The sequence below is a fragment of the Mesoplodon densirostris genome, chromosome 10, assembly GCF_025265405.1.
Source record: "Mesoplodon densirostris isolate mMesDen1 chromosome 10, mMesDen1 primary haplotype, whole genome shotgun sequence".
NCBI lineage: Eukaryota > Metazoa > Chordata > Mammalia > Artiodactyla > Ziphiidae > Mesoplodon > Mesoplodon densirostris.
Genome location: NC_082670.1, coordinates 78017733 through 78043350, shown reverse-complemented (window position 1 = coordinate 78043350; position 25618 = coordinate 78017733). Strand labels below are relative to the sequence as shown.

Sequence of the window (25618 nt, the reverse complement as noted above, 5' to 3'; positions counted from 1 at the left end):
TTGTTTTAGGTCCTCTAAGTACATGTCGCAAGTTAACTATGATAATTTGAACATTTTCTAGTTTTAAACCTGTATTTCTCAAGGCATACGTAACAGAATGCAAGAAAAGCTAACTAGAGATGGAAGCTACCTCCCTCCTTAGTGTGCATGGCTCATGACACACCCACAATGAAGGAAGAAAAGTACAATCCAAAGTAGGTTTTATAGACAAACAGCTAAGTGGTTCTAAAATAACACTGGCATTAAGATAACATGAAATTGATCTCCCTAATACATGTCTGACCTATCATATCAAATGCTAAGTATATTTCTGTGATCAAGAGTAAATTATCTGGGCTTCCCTGGTGGCACAGTGGTTGAGAGTCCGCCTGCCAATGCAGGGGACACGGGTTCGAGCCCTGGTCCAGGAAGATCCCACATGCCGCAGAGCAGCTAAGCGGGTGCGCCACAACTACTGAGCCTGCGCTCTAGAGCCCGCGAGCCACAACTACGGAGCCCGCGCACCTAGAGCCCATGCTCCGCAACAAGAGAAGCCCGTGCACTGCAACGAAGGGTAGCCCCTGCTCACCGCAACTAGAGAAAGCCTGAGCGCAGCAAAGAAGACCCAACACAGCCAAAGATAAATAAGTAAATTTATTTTTTAAAAAAAAGAAAAAAGAAAAAAAAAGAGTAAATTATCTTTTCTTGGTCACGGCCATGTATATCCAAATTACTACATTATCAATTTATTAGGTGCCCCACCTACTTAATAAATGATTTGCCTTAAGCCACGTTTCCTTCATCCATAGCCAAAGAAAAATTTTAACTGCTTTGACAAGGATTTCTCATTATATAAACAAAAGATAATTCATTAATAATTCATAGCATGACAATGTTTTAGTTCCTTCCTGGAGATTTCTTATTCTGACACAAGATAACTTTTTTTTTTTTTTTTAGTTGCAGCATGCGGGTTTCTTAGTTGCATCATGTGGACTTCTTAGTTGTGGCATGCATGCGGGATCTAGTTCCCCAACCAGGGATCGAAGCCGGGCCCCCTGAATTGGAAGCACAGAGTCCTACCCACTGGGCAACCAGGGAAGTCCCCTAGATAACGTTTTCTAATAAACCTGTAGCACATGTATTACTCTCAAGAATTTAAAAAATATTGTCATGACGTAAAAATCGGACTGTCAACTTTCTTCTGTAATTTTAAGAGTAAATACCTTAGAAGTAGATCTGATAAACAATTCAGAATTGAGTATTTTTAAAACTAAATTATCTTAACTCATTTAACTAGGCAAAAAACAGAGAAAAGCCTGCATGATTCTTCTCCAACTATCAAAATTCTGTTAGGTAATTAAACAAAGAAAGTAAAACATAGCTGATGCACAAGGTTTATGAGAGATGGCTCTCAACTGTAGAAATTGGCTCATAAGCCTTACAGCCCTACAGACCTGCCTATCACCCACCTGCCTCCCTGGCCAGAGGCTTTTGCCTGGCCAGGCTGATCTTCACACACAGGAGAAATGATGTCAAACTGTATTGGGGTGTCTGGGGCAACGAGAGAATCTAGAGAGAGGGCAGCCAAATTTGTGGACTCAGATCCTATGGATCCTGAACTGCTGGTTCGAGCTGTCAGTGGCCGAGATTGTCTAAGCACAGAAGAAAACAAGAAGGCATTGCATTTAGTTTTCTCGTTTGGAAATTAAACACTTAAACTATGAGAAAAGAAAATACAATTTTATAAGTCGATGAGAACAAATTTTAATAAACACAATCCCAAATCACAGCTACTTTGTCAAAAGACTTTATCAAAAGACTTTTTCTTTCCAACTACTAAATTCAGAAATGTAAATCACTTTAACCTAGAGATAAACACAAGGGAAATCTGGAATCATCATTTATTTAGCACTCTTACTGGTAAATTTACCGATTTGAAATACATTTTCTAGAACTATTTCGTACTAATGTAACTAGCACTGCTAAAATCCAAGTGTTTGCTAACACTTTCAATAGCCCATATAGTTCTTTAAATAGCCCACAGACTGGTAACTCACCCTGTTGGCCGCAGGCTCTCGTGCCTCTGCTGGAAAGACGGGGAAGGAGTGACAGCTTCCAAAGCTGACTGATTTACTCGTGCAGCAATTTCCTTTTTTTTTTTTAAAAAAAGGACTAATTAGTAAAGCAAGAAAACCAAAAGTTTAAATATAACTCTCTCAACTGTCAGAATGCCCCTGAGTTACACTAAAAATGTAAATTGAAGTTACTAAACTAGTTCCACATTCTCTTGTCTTAGTATTAAGACACATAATTAACTTCACAACATTATAACTTAAGTTTCCTCTTACTTCCTGTAAACCTAGGGGGGAAATCTAATTTTTTTCTACTAATATACATAATAGGAAATATTTTTTCTTTAAATTTTAACTATCAAATTTTTTTTAGATTAAGGTTTGTATTGCTAGCACCTAGTACAGTGCCTAGCATATGGGCACTCAAATTTGCTAAATAAAGAAATTTAAAAGGAGCAGGAAATAGTCACAAAATATTAAAGTATTTTATAACTATGATGCTGAAGTTTTCATGATTTTCCGGGATGTATTTATGCTCAGAAATATCTGTGTATTTATTAATAAAGTTATCATGGATATTTTCAGGCCAAATTTGAAAAAAAGCTTTCCATAAGAAATATTTTAAAACTTATTAAAATATTAAACTTATTAAATAATTTAAAACTTATTATTTAAAACACAAGCTAAATAAAATAGCATGTACATTAGAAAAAATAATCAGAAAACATTTTTGCACTTCTGTGTCTTAGCAAAAGTATGAAGACAATACCACAAATTGATGAAAATTTCTTCTCATTAATATAAATAAAATAATTCTGGATAATCTGGAAAATATTAAAACTCTGACTTCTGATAATTGGCAGGAGAGTACAATAAGCCTGACTTATTCAAATCCAAACACTATATTCCCTTTGTATTCCCTAGGTATTAACAAGTCATCTAATTTGCATTTTAATTTTCTGTTGTTCCCAAGTCACATAACAGAAAGAAAAAGCAAGATTGGCAGGAGATCAGGTTACTAAAAGCAGAAGACTTCTCTACAGTTAGCACTGATATTCTTAGATTAAACTCATTAGATCATTATAAAACTAACAGAAATAACTAATATTTTTCAGGTCATGAGATTTTGCTTCTTTAGTTCAAACCTTTTTTCCTAGGCATCCAAATCATATGTGTCTTGGATGGCACCTCAAAACCATTATGGTAAAAACAGAACTCTTCTTTTCCAAATTGTTCTTCCCTTCATTTGGGCTTAAAACCTGGAAGTCATCTTTGTCTCCTTCATCCTTTACATCGGTCAGTTACTAACTAGCCCAGCCAATTTCTTTTTACCTGTTTCTATGATTCATTCTTCTCTCTTCCCTCAGGTTACCACCATGTTCAGACTCTCAATTCGTGCCTAAACTATAATGGCCTCCTACACGTCCCCCAACAGTCCTGTCTAATTAACTGCTACACCAACAACAGTTTAAGACTTAGAAGGGTAGGGCTTCCTAGAGAAATTACCCCCGATCTGCCTCAGCTGAAACTGTAACCCTCACCCCCCACCTCCCATCAGCCCCAAACAGCCTTGGGAGGCAGCCAGGTTCACAGCCTAGCTGGGCCTACCAAGACTGGCAGAGGTCAGATGGCTCCTCTCTTAAACCAAGTCTCTTCCCAACTACACTGCAGTTAGGACTCATGGGTCCTTCCAGAGTTCTCTGCACCCTGGGTTCTGCCTGCATGTTTGGAATGCATCTACAACTCTGTCTACACTGCTGAGTTCATCTGATTTGATACCCGCTACTCAAAGCATAATTGGCAAAACTTGGGAGTTCAGGCTGCCTCACCCCAGACCTACTGAAACGTAATATGCATTTTAACAAGGTCCCCAGGTGATTTGTATGCACATTTCAGTTTTCTATTATTCTCCAACAAGACCTTTCAATTCTAATTATACAACTAATTTCACAAACACAACATTTCTGCATTTGTGCTTTTGTTTTTATTCTCTTATCTACAGTGTCTGCTCTTTTCCTCAAAATCTGGACAAATCCTACCTAGCTCAGGTTTCTGCCATCTCCACAGAGTTTTCTCTAAAACTAAAATCCATACTGATCTTAATATTCTGAAATCTTAAGCTTTCAGTCATCACCATACACTTTCAATTTATAGGAAATGTTACTTAAAGTTTTAGTTTTCTCTTCCCACATACATAAGCTCCTGGAGGGCAGAGGCCATGGCCTATTTTTCTTCTATATCCCCTTTCTCCATGGTGCTCAACACGGTGCTAAACACAAGGTTGATGTCTACTTACATTTGTTGGTTGACTGATTTCAGTATGTTCTGAAATAATTTACTGTTCTAGGAAGACCAGATACTCATTCTATTCATGATATATGAAAGTTGCCCATTCAAGGGCAAATTAAAAGATTACAGAACTTGAGAAAATACAATAAAAGCCATATAAGCCACAGAATTATTCAATTTTGCCAGATCTGGATACATAAAATAAAAATATTACCTCTGGGTTTTCACTTAAATATATCTGTTTAGATATGTTATTTATTGTACAGATCCACTGCAAGAGGAAAAAATAGAAAAATACGATTAATATTTTTTTCTACAATGCTTCCCTTCTAAGAGAGAATGTTTAATATTTAACTGACATATAAGTTTCACTAGAAGAAATAACATATAATCTTTCTTATGAGATAAATACCTTCCTATATACAAAAGCATATATATGTACAACATATGAAGGTACAAGAGAACACTGAACAGATTTGTTATTTTTAAATCCCAAATATATTTCATACAAGGAAATAAAAAATATAGCTATCATGTTAAACTGTAATTTAAGAGTCTATATTTATCTTTTTATATCACACCCCCCTCTAATCCCCACCATATAAGACAGTCTGGACTCAGATACCATGATTAATAACAATGTAAAAAAAGTTAAGAGCTAAATATATTCCTTGTGAACGTATTTTACATACTTCCCTTTCAGGTTTATAAATAACACAGAAAACACTCTCTGCCCCACATCCTCTGCTTCACTCTCAAGTATTCCAGTGCCTGAGGAGCCTCACAAAGCTAACCTAATATTCTGTTTGGTAAACCCTGCAAAGAACAGACGTATGTCTGTATTCCTCAGAGACCAGAAGTAGGTTTTAATACCTACTCTTTTCCATAAGAAGTAAATAAAAGTTGATCTCTACATAATTTCTAAACTTGTCTTTTACCAACACAATTATATCATAACAACTTACCTTCCATATTTGGTGAACTACAAGTAAAAATGGAGCCAAAAACAAAAGACTCACAAGGAAGAACAAACACTCCCAAATTTTTGTTTTTCTGTCTTTCATTTCCCCAAGGTTTTAAGCTTTAGTTGCTTCCTGCCACGCTACATCTGCCACTATGTTCTTAATGAAGCAAATACTGTCTCAGAGAGTTGGTAAGAGAAGGGAATAGATTAAACTCGCCTCATGATACTAACAGCCTGCCAGAAAGCAGCAGTCACAAGGTCATTTCTGAATTTGAGCTTTTAAAAAGACAGCAAGAGATGATCTCTAAGGTCTCTCCTTATAGGTCCAGTTGTAAAATTCCATGTGAAACTTAAGGATGTTGCTTGAGGACAACAGACTTTTATGAAAAAAAGATTTGTAATTAACTAGGATTTTCCAAATTTCTATAACGAACACATCAATATGTTTTGTCATCAGAAAAATATCTTAAGATGATGCTGAAGAAATTAAGTAGATAAAATTTTACCTCTTCATGGTCTTTTTTACTCTCTGCTTGCAAAATTGAAGACCTGAAAAAAAAGAGAAAAAGTCTGACAGTAAACTTTTTTCTAAAGTACTTTCAACATGAGTGAGAAATTTTTATCTTTAAAGATACACATCAGTATGAAACAAACAAAGAGAAAACACATAACCAACCAGTATCTTAAGGAAAGGAGACTATCAGAGGTATCAGGACTCAGATTTTAACAACTCTTGACTTTGTCTATCTATGCCAAGATGTACCAAAAAAGAAATGTGCTGGTTTTCAGAAGGCAGCCTATAACAAAGGTACATTGACACTAAGACAATGCATTTCAACTTTCTGACACTTACCATATATATTTCAAACATAAATCAGTGGTCCTAATAGAAAATACTAATTTTACTTCATTATTTATTATTTTTCCTTGAATATGGTTAAGTAAAACTTTTCAACATATTAATCACTAACATAGGGATATGTAGCTTTTCTATAGATGTTAATATTTTAAGAGTTAGAAAAAAATTTTTTTCACTAATTTTGAATCACACCAGGAATGTGAAATGGGAAATCATGTTAAGCATTAGCAAAAAACTGGAAATACAAAAATGTAAATACATCCAGTAACGTTAACAGTTTGGTAATTTTGACAAATGAACAAAGGGACTCCCAACATCCAGTGTGACAATGACACACAGTAATTGACATTCATTGTATGTTTATAGAAGGAATATGAAATAAACAGTCAGTATTTCCTCAACTGTTTTAAAAATGTACTTAGAATAAAAAATAAAAACTGTAAGGCAATGACCAAAAAGTTAATTATTGCTTCTGGTTAATGAGATTATAGCTTTTCTTCACACATCTTTTTGTATTGTTCTGTGCTTCTCAAAAATTTGTTTTAAAAGCTGCTCTATGGGATTCTTGTTTAATGCAAAGGTAATAGAAGTTTAAAAGATGGCACGTAAACATTAATGGCCTAAATAATTAATTTGATCAGAAATATTTAACATTTAAAAATATTATTATTAGCACCTATTACATGCTAGGCACATTACATATGTTAGAGTTATATTCTACATAACAATTCACAAAATAGAAATGAAGGACCCCCCCACCTCCATTTTACATGTAGAAAAATGAAGCTCAGAGAGGTCAGGTAACTTGTCTAACACTGCAAAGTAGGTAGTGGATCCAGAATTTGAGCTTTCTGACCCAAAGGTTGGAGCTCTTTCCACTAACTTGTGCTGCCTTCCCCATACCATGCTGGATTTTCAGTGACCAGTCTCTTAACATGAAATCCCCGGTCTTTACCACATAAACTTGCTTTGACAACCTCAAAATATTGACATCATTTATCTAAGTCAAAAAGGAAAATTCAACTAATTTCTACAAGATTAAAAAGAAAATTATCTTAATACATAATAATTCTAAAATATATGTACAATGAATGTCCAAATGAAAAGGAATTATCCTACATTTCAGTAGTTTAAAATATGACAGATTTTTTTTAATAGTAGGGAAAAATACTAACTTTTTGCCATCAAAAGAAGTGATCTGAAAACAGTATCGCCTGTCTTCACAGTCCACAGCCATTACTGAACAGTTGTCTATGTCCATGGCCAGGCCTCCTGCTACGTCCCCACGGGCCTGACTCATTAGGTTTCCACCCTGTGTGAAGTAAAACTGTCTGTCCCAGGTAGATGACACCAAGCCTGTTTTACTAAATGAAGAAAGTACATTCACTCTTTAATAACAACACACCTAAAATCCCATCATCAGCCAGACACAAGATAAAGATAAAGCACATCACAAAGAACCACCTTGCAAAAAGGCACCAAGGTGCCTAGAAAATATAAACATCAGGTTTTCAGTCTCTAAAATAAATTCACATAAACTGACCCACTTGTGTAATTGTGCATGTATATATTTCCAAAACAAGGCTGGAAATGACCAAATTACAGCTGTTATGATGCTCCATAAAATACAGTCCAACTGTATTTCAAGGGAATAAATTCAAAACAAAAGGATTTATTTTACTGCTTTATCCTATCTTCAGGTAAAAACTAAAATTTGACTTGATGGTGTAATTACATATATTTTAAAGTATGAAAATGATATTTAATAGCATTCACATGTTATGCTAGATTTAAACTTAAATTGGTTTCACTTTTTAAAATAATTCTAAATCATTTGATAAATATCTAAATAGAATTTTACTTTTGAAAATTATTCATGTACCTCATCTGTCAAAAAGTTGGCATAAATACTAATAGTGATATTAGTAAAAAGATTCAACATTTAGTAAAATCAGAACAGTTTAGAGATATCATTTATTATATTCACTTGCTATTACCTTAATTGATACACAATATATGAAAATAACAATAGTTTTCTTACTTCCTAGCATTAAGGTATCCAGCCTTTCGGGTTAAGTTTCGATTAACAGGAAATTTTGTGGGATCTGGGTCAGGCAAATACAAGGGGTCACTGGCTACTTCCAAATCCTCTATTGTCTGCTGCATGGTCTCTACATCACTGTCCATTTCCCTGCGAACACTAACAGAAGGAACAGATTATTTACTACCAACTACAACAGACAAAGAACTTACCAATCTTATTTATCTGTATATTTGCTCTGTATATATTTTCCTAAAGAGAACAGCAGTGGCATGGGTGGTTAAAGTGGCGTGTTATAAAGCAGCTTTACGTTTTATTTGAAACTTAGATATTTGGGAACAATACCAAATTCCAAAACTAATGAAGCCACACTGAATGACTCATACTTTGGAGGAATTTTCAAACTGCTCTGCCCTGTGCGTTTAAAACAATCATTTTCATCTCCCTCCATATCGCAGATTAACCACATCACTGCTCAGACTTTGAACCTGATTAGTACTTCCTGTGTCTCTTGAATCTCTCATGGCTTGCAAAGCAAGATTTATTTAGTACTCTCCCATCCATCCCCTACAATTCAGATAACTGTGAAGATAATTCACTTATGGATAATTACTATTATGTGTCTGTTGTATTCAGACATAAAACCTAGTCTACAATCAATAAAATACCATCAGATTTGACACTGTTATGAAATTCAGAGTTCAAATTCTGTGGAAAAGATGGTGAGAAAACCAAGAAGCATCCATGAGCCACTCGAGAAACACTCTCACGGCAGGGAAAATAGCCCCTCAGAAATTAAGTGGTAAATATTTTTAGATTATGGTATTTAGCTGTTAACTTATCATTCTCATAACTTCATTTTCAATTTTAAGGAAGAAAATACTTACTTCTGTACACTTGTTCCAATATTAGTTAAGAATTCTTCCAGTTGGTCATTGAGATTTTCAGAACCCATCTTAAAGAAACTTATCTGGGGCAAGAGGGTGTGGGAATGGGAGGTTGAACAACAGAAACACATACACACAAAATACTTAGAGTGAATCATATAAACAATCACCAAGATACATAGTTAAGTAAAAAACAAAGGATTATTTCCATTTGTGTAAAAATAGGTTGTAGTTTACAATGATTTCTACTGGGCATAGAGCCACTGAAGAAACTACACTTAAATTTCACTGTGCATCATCTTATATATTAACACATGCATATAGTAAACAAGTTTTTAAAATTGGAAAATATATTTTAAAACATTTCAAGTAAGTCATATGGATAAACTATTTCATGTTTACTACAAAGATAAGTTTTATATCTGAGGAATAATAAGTACTCATATTCAAAGGAATATTCAAATTTCTTTAAACTCTTGCTTTTAGGGGACTGCTATTTCATCTTATGTTACCCAAATTTAATTTTCTAGCCTCCTTCCTGATGTACAACTCTTGGAATACTTTGGAGTTCATCCATTAATTTTAACTCAGGAAGTATGCCAGGAACATGACACAAGCTCAAACATGTCCATTCTCTTTCAGATCTATTATGAAGCAAGAGTGAGTGGAAGCTTGAGCAATAGGAGAAGCTTTGGAATTCATTTATCTTTCTGTTCCCTGTCCCCAACTGTGATGGGCAAGGTCTAAATACAAGGTAAGTGGTTTCACCTACCCTAAAATATTTGAAATCTTCATTTGCTAGGAAAACCCTTCTCCCTAACTTCCTTAAAATAGCACTCTGACATTTTAAAAAAATGCTTTAAAATCACAGACACAAATGAGTATTTGACCTTAGTTTGTAATATCCTTACATTTAACATAAAAATCAAACTTAATATAAAGTTCTTAAGACAGTTATAATCCAAAACTCAGTACAATATTCACCTGAGCTTGCATGTACCCAAGTAGAGGTTCTAACAATGCTATTTTCTTTTTGTATTGAAGAGTATTTAATGCACAAAAATAATGCATCATGGTCTGGTGTTGTTTTTTTCTGGAAGTGTAGACATCTTCTGTTACTTCATACTTCACCTTTGAGTGAAAGATTAAAAATACTATTATTTATTTAATTTTGAATTATCTTTAGTAGTGGGTGAGGGGAAGAGAGTACCCAAGGAAAAAGGTGCATCACCAGCAATTGTACATAGCTTTCTTATTTTCTGAGATAGAAATCCTGCAGAATATTGGCTAATATAGTTTTCCTGTTTTACTACCAACCACTTTATTTTTTAAAATGCACATTAAAAGCAGCATTCTAGGGCTTCCCTGGTGGTGCAATGTTTGGGAGTCCGCCTGCCAATGCAGGGGACACGGGTTCATGCCCCAGTCCGGGAAGATCCCACATGCTGCGGAGCGGCTGGGCCCATGAGCCATGGCCGCTGAGCCTGCGCATCCAGAGCCTGTGCTGCGCAATGGGAGAGGCCACAACAGTGAGAGGCCCACGTACCGCAAAAAAAAAAAAAAAAGAAAAAAAAAAGCAGCATTCTACACATAGCTATGAATGGTATAGTAACTGAACTAAGCAGGGCAGATAAGGTCTACCACATGGAGAAAAAGCAGACAACAGTCTGGTATTAGCTTAGCCATTAATCTTTGACCTTTTTCAGTTCACAGCATACCACTTGCCTCCTAGTTCTCTGGTTCTCTCCCTACTGCTCCTCTTTTCTTGTACTTGTTTTCCTTCACCTACACTTAAAACTATGTCCCTTGAGTTCTTGTATTCAGAAAACAAATATTTATTGAGCACCTGTTACATAACATACACTGTCTCTTCTCTTTTCCTGCTTTCCATAGAATACCAAAGCAAGTACCAAGAATATTCTAATACACCAACAACTCCCGAAGTTTTATCTCCTGCCCCTCACTCTCCCAGTTGTCAGAGGAAGCAGTTCTCCAGATGGGTCCTTTATGCGTGAATGTGTGTGTGTTGTGTGAATGTGCTGGAAATGTACAAAACTGAAGACAGTATCCTCACAAAACCTGCTCCTCTACTTTGTTTCTTAGCTCTCTTAATTTTTCCTAGATCCATCCCATCAACCAAGAATTTTGGGACTCATTTTTTATTCCTCCTCCTACCATAAGTCTTGTGAATTCTACTTGTGAAGTACCTTCCAAAAGTATTCCCTCCTCTCCACTTTCAATAACAACCTTAGCTGAGACTCTCCTAATATCTTTGCCGACTATTCCAATACCTTTTCATTGGATTCCCTCTAGTCTTGTCCCCTTCATATTTCCACTAATATTTTCATTCTGTTATCACAATTGCATGGTGTCACTCATCTACTTAAAATCCTTTGGTGGCTGCCCACTCCCGCTAACATACATTTTAGTCATTAACATAGTAACCTGGCCCCAAACTACCTCTTTCTTGTCGTTTGGCCATACCTCCCCCAAATACATCCTATGCTCCAGACACACTGAAATGATTATCTTTCCATTATCAAAATTATTGATAGAAATAATAATAAAATCTATAAGCCAGGTACTCGGCATGCATTCTCCTTCCTCTTCACAACTACTGAGTTTTTTTGATAGAGAGATTAAGTAACCAGTGTAACTAAACCAAACCAGCTTATTTGACCTCAGGAAAATAAGCGGCACAGCTGATATTAGTTCCCAACCAGTCTGATTCCAGAGCCAGTGCTCTTAACCTTTACGCTCTCCAGACTCTCCCATGTGCTTCTGCAAAGGCCGTTTTTCTTCCAGAAATGCCCTCTCCCCCAATCCCAAACCACTGACATCTGCTCAGCTTCAATGCAAATGGCACCTCCTTAAAGTGTAACCTTTCCCAACTTACCAATCAAAGATATACTGTCCTCTCTCTGCTCTCCCAGCATTTTGTTAAAACTTCTTTACTGCACTTAACTCAGTGTTAATTCATGTGTTCTCTTCATCCTTGTATTCTGGCAGCTGCTCTAGTCACATGCCTTCATACAGGAAGCCTTTGATAGATGTGGATTATCCACTCCTTGAGGGCAGAGGTGGAGCCTACTCACATTGTTCCCCCATAGTACCCAAAATATAGTAGGTGCTCAATAAATTTTTCAAATAAATTGAATTAGTGGAAGAATGTTTTAAAAAATACCTGGAACAGTCAGAGGCAATGTAAAATAAAACAAAGTTCATACTTAGAGCCTTAACTGCTTCTCTATGGCAAAGTAACAAAGTAATGTAGATCTGAAAATGTAAGTATTTTATAAATATTTGCACCATCAAGTAATCAGTGAAAGCAGATCTTTGTACTGAATTTGTGAGAGAAACATTCCCTTTTTGGGTCACAGTGGCTGTTGCACAGTAATCATACCCAACTGTGGATTCCCAGAGTGGTCACTGTGTCCCTACCAGCAGCCGCAGACAAGGCTGCAGACGCCAATTCCTGGGCACAGAGACCACCTCACTCACAAGCATCTAGCGGAGGCCTACTCGATCGAGCCTTGGACTAGACACTGAGAGAGAAATGATCTTAAGGAGCATCTAGATGAACTTGTTAATACTCTGTTCTTTGTTCTTTACTCAAATGCATTTCTCCTCAAATGTAGTATAATATTTCTGAATTTCACTCCTTGAAGAAGCATAAAAAAATATATACATATATATATATATATATATATATATTCCCTGTAAATGAGGAGGTCTTCAAAACAGAATTTCATTCAATTATGTATGTAACAATTCAACTTTTTAACCACTGTATATCAGAACACACTTTTGAATACATATATAAAACAAATGCAGTGTTATCAAAATACAAAGCAAAAGGAGGCAATGTTACACCTGTGCATCAATTACATTTTTGGAATAGTTATGTTTACTTATAAAACTCTATCAACAGAAAAATATTTTGTTTAAAAAGACAATTATTAGTTGTCTGATAATTAACAATTAACAGAAAGGCTTTGAAATAACTAGAAGGAAAGAATAAACTAAGGGCAATACAGCAAAGCATACAAAGCAACTGCTGGCTACCATTTTTAAACTGGAAAAACGAGACCACCTAATGAAACAGTTGTTAATTGTGATACTGAAGGAGTAATATGTATCACACCTTGTCATTTTCTCTTTTTTTTGACAATCTGCTATATCTGTTAATTGCAGCATCATGATCTGGAAAACAGAAATGACTATTAACAAAAATACAACAGTACTTTGCAAAACTTATAAGTGCTTTAACAGTTTTCACATGTGCATCTTTCAACAAATGTACTAAAGCAAAATAAGAATTCCCTACTATGTGATCACTCCACCCAAATGTTCCCCACAGCCAAATTTCCCCCTAAAGTATGTTTCTGTTTATTAAATTGGTAAAAACATTTAATTCCAAGGAAACAGTAGTCCACTAAAAGTTTTTTGAAGTATTTTTTAGTACAGAAATAGCAAATGCCCATTAAAGAAAATATGGAATAGACAGGAAAATAAGGAAGGGAAAATATACCACCTTCTTAGGTATTATGAAGATAACAAACCACAAGATTTAACTTCCTTTAAAATATTTCTTCTAGCATAAATAGTGCAACTTAAATAACAAGGATTTAAATAATATTCACTTAAACTTTTAATTAGGTTCATTCTTTTCAATTATTACATAAAATCTGGCCACAGATTTGTGTTGATAAAGAAATGCATCATTACAAGAAATAAATGTACAAAGTATTCAGAGCTTACCATTACTAGCAATCTGAAACACTTCCTTTAATGTCAATATTTCTGGAAAAGTTCAAGAATAATTTCAGTTTAGCATATTTATGAACTATCTTAAATTTTGTTTAGAAAACAGTAACTGCCATTTAAGCTACTATTAAAACTCCAAATATTTCAAAGTGAAAAACTTATTGTGTTTCAACTAGCCTAACATTTACTATCATTAACAACAGTTACACCACCAGAAATTGTACCTGCCACAAATTGTTATATGACCCAAAAACAAAATTTTAAAACCATTGCAGGGCTTCCCTGGGGGCGCAGTGGTTAAGAATCTGCCTGCCAATGCAGGGGACATGGGTTCGAGCCCTGGTCTGGGAAGATCCCACATGCCATGGAGCAACTAAGCCCGTGGGCCACAACTACTGAGCCTGCGCTCTAGAGCCCACGAGCCACAGCTACTGAGCCTATGCGCCACAACTACTGAAGCCCATGCGCCTAGAGCCCGTGCTCTGCAACAAGAGAAGAGAAGCCTGTGCACCACAATGAAGAGTAGCCCCTGCTCACCGCAACTAGAGGAAGCCTACGCACAGCAATGAAGACCCAACGCAGTCAAAAATAAATACATAAAATAAGTAAATTTTAAAAAATAACACTGCAAATTCTAAGATATACAAATGTTCTGATTTAGTACCAGAATCCAACCTATTGATTTTTTGATACTGACTCTAATAAGTTCAAACGCTGAATGATAAAAAGAACATTTTATTGACAAGATTAAGATATTCAGTCCCCTTAGATGGAGAAAAGAGGTCTTGTTTCTTGACCTTGGAAAAGATTATTCTTGAAGATTACCAAGACAAATATTAATTATATCTCTAAAATATATTTGTCTTTATTCCATGTATAATTTAAATACTTTATCATCCACTGATACATTAGTACAATGTTTTTACTCTATCTATACATACTTTGTAAATAAGTCTGTATGATTGTCTGAGATTGTAAATTGTAAGAAAGCAGAGCCAAGTCTATAAACGCTCTCATTTTATCACGTAATAATCCTAAATGGGAAAAAAAGAAAGCCACCACAAGCTACTGAGACATGGGTTGTTAGATGGACCAGCCCCTACCTCCCACCACTCCAGCCCACCAACACGCCTCACCTCCTGCGCCACTGTCCCAGTTCAGGCCCTGGTCACACCTCACTGGACTCTCACAACTTCCTAGTCCATTCTCCTAGCATCAAATCCATCCTCCAAAAACAAAGGTATACTTCTTAAAGACATCCATTGTCTTCTCTTTGCTTATAAACTCAAGTCCAACATCTTTAGCATGATCTAGTCCCAACTAATCTATATCTAGAGTTGTCTCCCGCCATCCCCCAACACATCCAACACTGCAGCCACACTCAGTTTCTCAAAACAACACATGCATTTCTACCCATAACTCTGTGCTTTCTGGTCCTTCCAGTAGAACAGTGACTCTCTTCTCCTGGCCAATTCTTCTTCCTTGCTCAGTGCTCATGGCACATCTGTGAGGGAGCCTTTCTGACACCCTCCTCTGAGCCCCCACAGCACCTTGCTCATCCCTAATTATAAGAGTACCAGAATTATCTGTTTACCCATCTCCTTCTCTGGGCTTTCCCAAGGGATGTGACACCTTATTCATTTAAGTACTCCTCAGTATCTAGCTTAACATCTAGCAGGAGTTCCTGTAAATGTTTAGCAACTAATTAAAGTAAAAGTGACACTTGCTACAGTCAGAAATGGTTAAGGTATAGAGTATTACAAATTTTACAAGCAGTGATCTTCCAACAGCTAATGAAAGTAAACATAAGCTTGACTTCAATACCTTTCAGATCTCTTTCTTTAAACTGGGTAATGGGGAACATCATGGCATCAGCAAGCTGCGTTGAAAGTACCGCATGACAAGAGCTAAGCTGGTAAAAGAAAGACCAAAAAGGCCAAATAACTACAAAGAGACAATCAACCAGCATTATGGAAACTGAACAAAACCTAGTAAAAAGCTGTTGGTATAGGGATTCCCTGGCAGTCCAGCGGTTAAGACTCTGGGCTTCCATGGCAGGAGGCACAGGTTCAATCCCTGGTTGGGGAACTAAGATCCTGCATGCCAAGCGATGCGGCCAAAAAGTTTAAAAAGGTACTGATACATTTACATAAGGGAACCCTAAAATTATGTGATGTTATCACATAATTTGGTGACAGTCAAAAATATTCCATTTAAAACTCTCAGAAGAAAACATGTGATAACCTTGAATTTAGCAATGGTTTCTAAGATATGACACCAAAAGCACAAGCAACCAAAGAAAATATAAACTGGACTTCATCAGAATTGAAAACTTTTGTGCATCAAAGGATACTATCAAGAGAATAAAAAGACAACCCACAGAATGGGAGAAAATATTTACTAATCACATATCTGATAAGGGACTTGTATACTTTAGAATAAAGAACTCTTAAACTCAATACTAAAAGACAACCCAATTAAAAATTGGGCAGGGAATTCCCTGGTGGTCCAGTGATTAGGACTCCTTGCACTCACTGCCGAGGGCCCAGGTTCAATCCCTGGTTGGGGAACTGGGATCCCACAAGCCATGAGGCGTGGCCAAAAAAAGTAAAGTAAAATAAACATAATTTTTTTTAATGGGCAAAGGTCTGAATAGATACTTTTTCAAATATATACAAATGGTCAATAAGCATAGGAAAAAATGCTCAACATCATTAGGCTTCAGGAAAATGCATATCAAAACTACAATGAGGGGGCTTCCCTGGTGGTGCAGTGGTTGAGAGTCTGCCTGCCGATGCAGGGGACACGGGTTCGTGCCCCGGTCTGGGAAGATCCCACGTGCCGTGGAGTGGCTGGGCCTGTGAGCCATGGCCACTGAGCCTGCGCGTCCGGAGCCTGTGCTCCACAACAGAAGAGGCCACAGAAGTGAGAGGCCCGCGTACCGCAAAAACCAACCAACCAAACAAACAAACTACCATGAGATTCCACTTCATACCCGCTTAGATGGCTATAGTAAAAAAAATTAATGAAAATAACAAGTGTTGATAAGGACGTGGAGAAATTGGAACACTCCTACATTACTGGCAGAAATGTAAAATTGTGCAAGAGCTGTGGAAAACAGTTTGGCAGTTTCTCAAAAAGCTAAACATAAAATTATTATATGATCCAGCAATTCCCCCTCCTGGGTATATACTCCCCAAAACTGAAAACTGGCGTTTGAAAACACAAAAACAAAAAACTTGTACATGAATGCTCACAGCAGTACTGTTCACATTAGCCAAAAGATGGAAAACAACCCAAATCAAATGTCTGTCAACTAATGAATGGATAAATAAAATGTGGTATACATACAATGGAATTTTATTCAGCAAAACAAAATAAGAGCAAAAAATGAAATTCTGATACTTTCTACAACATGAATGAACCCTGACAACGTTATGCCAAGTGAAAGAAGACAGACGCAAAAATCCACAAATCGTATGAGTCCATTTGTGTGAAATATCCAAAATAGGCAAATCCATACTGACAGAAAGCAGATTTGTGGTTGCCAGGAGCTGAGGGGAGGAAGGGAGTGACTACTTAATAGGCACCTAGTAGGTTTCCTTTGGGATGATGATGAAAATGTTCTGGAACATCAGTGGTGGTTGCACAACATTGTGAATGTGCGAAATGTCATTAATGGTAAATTTTATATATATTTTACCACAATAAAAAATTCCATTTCCTATAAATATTTCTTTAAATTGATCTCCTGTGACAATATTTTGCTATGATGTGTTATTAAAATATTTCAAAAAACTACTTTTCCAGTTAAGAGACTAGAAAAGACAGAACTACCTAATGGCTCATCTGAAAAGAAGAGCTTTCACTGCAGTAGTACAAAATAGTTATGGATGGATTCTCCGAACATTTCTCACCACCTTGCTTCCTCCTGGCTTCTAGGTCTTAATGATTTGTTCTGCTGACTGGTAGAGAAATTAAGGGCTGGTATTGGTTGTTTGGGAAGGAAGGATTAATGAAATGAATGGTAAAATACTGCTCAATGTAAAAAACAGAGAAACCATAAAGAGCCCAGCTATGGCTAACAGCTTAACTCTTCTCTCCCTGCCTACATCAAACTACACAATTAAAGGCTGAATGGTACATGAAAGTAGAGAGAGCACATCTATATGCTTACTCCTTGAAAACAATTTGCTTTAATCAGACAAAGATAGTGTTGTTTTTACAAGACAGCCACCAAGATTTGGAAATAAGGCGCTTCTTTAAATAGTAATCTTTTATCATTAAGATTTACTCATAAAATCATAATAATAAAACTTCCCAATAAAAGCTAAACAACTTCAGTAACTTAATTATAAGATCACTTATACAAGCAAAATAAAATAAGCATTTACCTCATCTATAACTTTTGAAAACTGTTGCAAAGTAGAACTCATAACTTCATCATCACCCCCCAGTGGAAAACGCTGAAAAGTGAGAAGCAGAGATGAGGTAAAGGTCCAATGCTGTATGTCTTTTGTGAGTGACATTATAGTTTTTAAATAACTTCAGCAAACTTCTAAAATTTTGAATAAGCTCTAAAAACATCGTTTTAATAAAATAACGTAATTCATATAAGTAGTACACATTAATTAAAATGTTTGCTAAGTGACCAATCAACATGGTGTACAGGAATGTACACCATACTAGAAGTTCAAAGATTTAAAATTAGCTCCAATTTCTCTACTAGCCAGCTGTGTAATCTTGAGCAAGCCTCAGTTTCTTCATTTGAAAAAAGAGAGGTCAATTAGATAACCTCTGTGTCTAACATTAAATCATTAAAATTATTAGATATAAGTGCATAATGGAATTTCAATGGCATATCAAAATTACCTTCTGTGAATCCCAAAAGGCTTAGAATCATTGATAAGAAATTCTATTTATCTATACAGATACTGTATCACTGCATATTTTAAATTATACTTTTAAAACTTTCATATATAGTACCTGTTTTTCATATTCTTTTAAAAGTTTTGAAGTCAGGTGTGTTGCTGCACTTAATTCATTCTACAGGAAAAGATGAGCATTCAAATTAAAACAGTAGTACAGATTAAGAAAAAAGTTTTAATTGAAGATTCCTATGCCACTTTTATTTATCACTTAACATAAATATTGTACAACATGTTCTCAAAACCCCTCATTAAGCCATTGGAAAGAGAACTACCACTAAGCACTTTAAAGGGAAACTCAAACCATGAAATAGACACCGTCAAGGAATTCAGCAGTGTTCCAGGTGTGTGCTTTTTCTTTTTAGCTAATAAAAACGATTAGTTAAAGCTTTAAAGCTAGAAGTAAACTGTACACAATGTTATCCAGAATCTTCAGAGAGTCTACATTGATAACTGATTATCCCTCTCTAGATGCTGATACTAGAAAATGATAAGCATTTAATAACATACAACCATATGACCTAGTCATACCATATAACAGTGTAGCCATATGAAGAAAATACTTTTTTTAATTTAAAGGTTTATTTTCAGTGATGAATATAATGACATACGTAATGTTTCTTTTACATATTAATCTGTGTGGTCAGAAATCAAATTCTTGAGCGACCTATCACTAAGAAAAATAAATAAGTAACTATCACAGTAACTTTAAAGTATATAACGAAAATTTGAGTCCAGAAAGAAGAGAAATTGAGAAGGGGCAAAAAAAGAAACTTGTACACTTAATTAATCCCAAAGAGAGTTTATCATAGAACCCAGGTTGCTGTTAAGGCTTATAATTAAGTTACATAAACAGAGCCTCAAATCTTATGCCTGTTCAACCAAAATAATCTAGTTACATCCTTTTAAAATTCATCTCCTAGTACCCCAGAGCTATATCTACTCTTTATTACCCTCTATCTAGATAGAGGCTAGTCTACTTTCAAATCCTCTGCTCAAAAAGGGGAAGTATCCCATAAGATTAAAAGCATGATTAGGGAAAATACTGGTGGCAATACAGGGTTTTAAGTCAAATCTTACGCAAAGATCACTATCAATGAGTTTCACTAAGAAAGTCCTTACTATGTTTGGGGAAAAGGAGTAGATGCTTCCATCTTCATCACTTTTGTAGTGCTACAAACTATACACTAGTAATTGAAATGTAAGCTCTGTAATACAAAATCCTTAATGTTCATTCATCCATTCAACAAATGTTTATTACTATGCACCCTGGACAGGGCTAGGCACCAGTAAATAAGACAGACACTATCTCTGTCCTCATGGGCTTAAAGATTTATTTTATAAATGCACTGAGTCAGCCTTTAGTTCTTTACCTGTGCATCATAAATCCGATGCATAGCTTGATACAACTGGTTCATATAGTTGGAAATAGCTGTAGCATCTTCTTCAAATACACCCAGTAAAGACCTTGTCTGTATAAAATAAAAGCAGTAAGTTTATGTTAACCATTATATAAATCAAGTGGAAATCTTTTTTTCCTAAAAGATGGAAAAATCACAGGATATTAGAACTCTAACAATTCTGAGTTTTGATCTATTTTGATAGTAATGCCAAGACGCTGGGGTTCTTTATTCTCAATTTCATTAAAACAGATAGATTTTCCAACTATGTTATATAAACCTTAGAAGGAACAACAAAGGTATATTTTTATGAATTAAAAAGTCTGTAATTAAGAACAAATCTACAGAATCAGTCAAGACTATATTAACAGTATTCCATGTATAAATATTTTAAATATCTTTTTTCAGTATAACTTAGTATGATTATTTCCCTCTCTCTCTCTCTCTCTCTTTTTTTGGGCTGTGTTGGGTCTTCATTGCTGCACAGGGGCTTTCTCTAGTTGCAGCAAGCAGGGGCTACTCTTCGTTGCGGTGCGTGGGCTTCTCATTGCAGTGGCTTCTCTTGTTGCGGAGCACAGGCTCTAGGTGCATGGGCTTCATTAGTTGCGGCACGTGGGCTCAGCAGTTGTGGGGCACAGGCTTAGTTGCTCCACAGCATGTGGGATCTTCCCGGACCAGGGATTGAACCCATGTCCCCTGCATTGGTAGGCGGATTCTTAACCACTGTGCCACCAGGGAAGTCCCTGATTATTTCTCTTTCTCCATAGTCTCTTCTAGTAGTGCCAAACTCCTCCCCATCATAATCCAAAATAACACCATAGTATCCCTTCCCCTCCCCAACATGGCCTGTAAAATGCTAACTAGGTTTTTTCTGAGTGCAGAATTTGGAATCATTTTTCTTCTTTTTTATACATTTCTATGTTGTTAGGCTTTTTTTCTCCCCACAATGAGCATGAGCATGTAAAAATTACCTTCACTTTAAGAGTAAAAACTTGTCAGTCAGTAAATGTTAAGACTGTCAATAAAAAGGATCAGAGATAAGGAAACTCAGCTTAAAGGCAAAGTATGTTCACCTTTTTATATCCCAAAGGCAGGATAAGAATTAAATTCCAACAATTATTGAGATAACTACAGCTTAAAATCTAAAAGATGACCTTGTACTTTTATTCTACAAATAGTTAATTTATACCTCAGCCTTAGAAGCTGGTTTCTAAAAACCAACTTATTCCTTAGCTTCCTATTTTCAGAAGAGAAAGCTAAGTCACTATGGTTGTTTTAAAAAGCAGTGCAAAATCATTATGCCAGTATATGAAGTCCAAGTTATCTCAGTCTTCTACTTCCCCATGCCCCAGAGATTTAGATCTGGCAGAATCTTTTTATTTTTTAGCTCTAGTGCCCTACTGCCATTCCCCAAGTGCTATTTTAAGATGTAAAGAAGAAAGCATCATGAAATCTTGTTTTGCTAGTGCCATTCTTAAGAGAAGTGTGCCACTTACATTGTTTTTCTTCAAAAATTAGCATTCTAATTCAAGGAATAACACATTTATGCAAAAATGTGTAGTGGACTTAAATTAAAAACATGTTCTTAGCCTCACACAGGGTTGAAACAGCTTCCTTATGTAAAGCTAATAAGATTGAGTTCAACACTGTATAATGACTGTTTAAAGTTAGCAGCTTACAAAAATGCAATCAATTTGGTACCATTTCATTGAATCTATGACGGCATCCACTGTGAGCTGTGCCAGTTTAATATACTACTGTCACAAACAAAACAATGCTGGCAATTAAGCTATGAATTCAGGTTTTCTAATGTCTTGAAGTTTTTACTTTATATTTATGGAAACAGATCTTTGACAGAATTTTTTATATAACTCTCATATAAACACAAAAAGAAAACACAAGTTGCACAAATTTAATATAACCCTAAAATTTCAACTCTTGTGCATAATTTTTTGACATAAGAAGACACCGCTAGCCATGTTTTCACATCCAATATTATTCTGTGCCACGAGCAGGTGACAAATATTTCTCAGAAGTGCTCCACTTTTATCTCCAATATTTTCTTCCAAATTATTGATACCCAGTCAGCAAGTTTTGATGGCAGCACTTGCTTCATGTTACTAGCTGTCAAAGAAATATTTTCAGACAAAAAACAAGACTGATAATCCTTCAAGTGGTTGTGAATTGATTTGTTGGCTGAACATTAAAAGGCTGCACTTGGCCACTCATGTCACTAGGAGAAATAACCAAGTGTGTAGATTTGCAGGCAATTACAAGTAAAACAACATCAATTGTAAGGGGCATCTCAATATAAGAGATGTCAAAATGTGAATTTAAAAAAAGTACATCTCATAATCTTTGAGTATTTCATATTATGCCAAAGAGAAAAGCCTCCATTTGGGATTGGAGTTTGCCTTCACAGTTCTAGCTTAGATGGAGCATTGATAAGATTTTTATCTACATATAAAATCAATTATTTTTTTAAAGATCATATATTTTCTTACTAAATAGAAAGTTTAATTTTGTTTCTGATTTTCAAAACAACATATAAGCATTGATAAGGCATCTAGTATAGTCTTAAGATTTCCTACTTCAACAGATGGTATCTTTTGCAGAATGGTATGGTTTGTGCAAGATAATTCTAAAGATGTGTATGTGCAATCAGCTGGATTTGGACTTGCAAATATACCCCTATTTTAATACTTCGTTACTTTAAATTAAAACTAAAAAAGGACAATTGTAATTCAGGGTAGTCTTTCATGACTCCCAGGCTCTAACTTTTTTACATAGCAACTGGCAGGCCATTTTTGACTAGGATCAAATAATCTAATAAAAACATCTCTATCAGGAGCTTTAGAAGTTTTCCTCCTCTTTGTTACTCAACTTCTTGGACTCTATCCTAGATACATAGTCCAGATGAAAACAAAAATTGATGCCCAAAAGCATTAATCTTAGCACTATATATAAAAGCAAAACTTGGGAAAAACTCTAAAAGTCCAACAACAGGACAACTATATTAAGTGAGTCAAGGAAATGTTCAACCTTTGAATTTTTTATTCAGTATGTAATAACGTGTGAAGGTACTTAAGCTACAATGTGTAGTTAAAGCCAAATAAAAATCATTATGTACAATATAATCTCAATCACATTAGAAGGTGTAAGAGAAAAAAACTAGAAAAAAGAAAGCAAACTGTTAACAGAGTTTGCTGCTGGGCGCACGACAGGTAACTGTGTGCTTTCTGTATCTTCCAATTTTTCTGAAGCAAACAACTATTATTTTTATAATCAAGTACAAGGATTAAAACATTCACTATCTATAACAGCTGAAGTTCAGAGAAGTTAAGTGACTTGCCCTAAGGTAGAAGGTACTAAGCGGCAGTAATGACTAAAACCCTTATATCCTGAATCTCCAATCCAGGGCTTTCCATCTTGCCACAGGTTTTCCCCAAGAATTGCTTCTCAGTGTCTTACCCTTCTAAATCCCAGTTGTCCCAATTAATTTTCCCAAGTAAACATTAACTAGCTCAAATTTACTACGAAAGACTATCAACATGGCTATTTCATTAAAAATTACCATAAAACTAATACTAATACAGCACATGCTTGTAAAAAAGAAGCTCAAGTTGTAAACTAATTGTGTGAAAAGTTCAAGAAATTAGATGAGTCAAGAGATTATACCCTCCTAAGTCATGGCTAGGGCACTGTGTAACCCATTCTGAGCAGTGTGTAATCTTTATGAGCTGTAAAAGTGAGCCCAGGTATGAGAAGAAAGGTAAGGCACCTGTTGAGTCTTATAAAATAAAAAACTAAAATGACAAAAGTACACCTGACCAATACATCCCACAAAATTTTTGCTGAACATCTGAAACAAATGTAGCTTATTACTTTATACTACAGAAATCGTTAAGCATTTGAACTGGCTATTCTGGCAGTCAAAATAAGCCAAGAAGTCAGTTTCTCTTTGTGTCAATATAGGCTGATAAGAGTACATTACCAGCAGGCAACTGGCCTGTGAAGATAACTTTCAGCGTGAAAAAAAAAAAAAACAAATCAATTCCACAATCAGAGCCCAACTTCAACTTAGCAATCAAAATTGGCACCACATCCATGGCAGACATATCATACAGTAAAGGGGGATCCAGCCCCTCCCTCCTGTTCTTTTGGAGTCATATTAAACCGTCAAGACACATGAAATATGTGCAGTTGTAGTTCTAAATGAACAACATTTCAGAAAATTTTCTTCATTCTAAGTGGTAGCCAACCAGCAACACCGTCTTAAATCCCTTATTGTGTAAGAGAGGCCTAGGGATGAAGTTTCTCAACCCAAGTTACAGCGCCTACCAACATGGTTTTAACATCGCTGATTTCATTCTTCAGTACTGAAAACATCAGTAATGGTTACGTTTTCCTAGACTATCTTAAGCTAGAGCAACCACACTAGCATCATCCCCAACGCACAAAACACAGGGCTTTTATTTTGATGAGTTTATTAGAGCCAAGTCTGCAACGAGGGCGCAGCAGTCGTGGAACCGCGAAGGCGCCGTCCTCCACTCGGCGTGCATGGCCCGAGTGACAGCGGCTACACTCACGGCCACGACACTCGGCCGGGAGGCTCCGGGACCCTTGATGGGCTTCGCCGAGGACTCTACGCACGGGCATATCAAGAGCCTTTCAGCATCTCTCCCCCCCGCAAAATTATCCATTTCCTTCCCTAGCTTGGTAAGAAATCATTAAGTCTACGGGGTCTTTTCTCCTTCTGCATTTTCTCCGAAGAGGTTTTCGAAGAGAAAATTCCAGGATCCGGATTTACCACCTCACATCACGGCGATTATAAAGCATCTTTCGTCAAATACAAGGGAGCCCCGCGCGCGTATGTGACCGCCGGGCCCACGAGCCAAGGCGGCCGGGGCTCGGTCGCAGCCTGCCGACATCCCAGACCCCGCGCGCGGCTCTCGGCCCAGCGGCTCAGGCCCACGCGGGCCTCGGGAGGGCGGCCCGGCCTCCGCGCTCGGGGCGCCGCCCGCTACCGGCGGGGGCACTGGGGGGCGGCGCCCACCTAGGCCAGGGCTGGCACCTGCGGCCGCGGCGGCGCCAGGCCTGGGGTCGGCCAGCCCCGCTCCTTCCCTTGCAGCCCGCCGCCGCCTGCGCCTCACCTGCGGGCTGTCCTCCAGCGTCTCCTCGATGGGCAGCTTGTCGATCCCCGGCATCGTGGCGGAGGGAGGGCGGCAGCAAAAGACGCGGCGGCCGCCCACAGCTCCCGCGCCCGCCCGCCTGCAGCAGCTGACCCCGACCCGCCCTCGCGATGGATCTGCCGCCCTCGCCAGGCGCCAAGGGGCCGTACCGCGCGGGAAATCCCGCCTCCTTGGACTGACTGCCCCGCCTCCCTGCGCGCCCATTGGCTTGCGGCGACGCCCGTCACCGCGACGGGGCTG

General features: G+C 36.9%; 1 protein-coding gene across 2 annotated transcripts in view; it reads right to left on the bottom strand.

The window, feature by feature from the left end:
- The window catches only part of APPL1 (adaptor protein, phosphotyrosine interacting with PH domain and leucine zipper 1), a 33693-nt gene extending 8180 nt beyond the window's left edge, over positions 1 to 25513 (bottom strand). For both annotated transcript variants that reach the window (XM_060109654.1, XM_060109655.1), the window contains exons 1-15: positions 25340 to 25513; positions 20160 to 20258; positions 18845 to 18904; positions 18253 to 18324; positions 15683 to 15770; positions 13853 to 13894; positions 13236 to 13294; positions 10076 to 10222; positions 9092 to 9174; positions 8205 to 8363; positions 7339 to 7527; positions 5811 to 5853; positions 4555 to 4611; positions 2037 to 2128; positions 1449 to 1631 (exon numbers count right to left, since the gene is read on the bottom strand). In XM_060109654.1, coding sequence (XP_059965637.1) covers positions 1449 to 1631; positions 2037 to 2128; positions 4555 to 4611; positions 5811 to 5853; positions 7339 to 7527; positions 8205 to 8363; positions 9092 to 9174; positions 10076 to 10222; positions 13236 to 13294; positions 13853 to 13894; positions 15683 to 15770; positions 18253 to 18324; positions 18845 to 18904; positions 20160 to 20258; positions 25340 to 25393 — 1427 coding nt within the window. In that variant the 5' untranslated portion in view covers positions 25394 to 25513. The remainder of the gene's footprint in view (positions 1 to 1448; positions 1632 to 2036; positions 2129 to 4554; positions 4612 to 5810; positions 5854 to 7338; positions 7528 to 8204; positions 8364 to 9091; positions 9175 to 10075; positions 10223 to 13235; positions 13295 to 13852; positions 13895 to 15682; positions 15771 to 18252; positions 18325 to 18844; positions 18905 to 20159; positions 20259 to 25339) is intronic.
- Between the last annotated feature and the right edge of the window lie 105 nt (positions 25514 to 25618).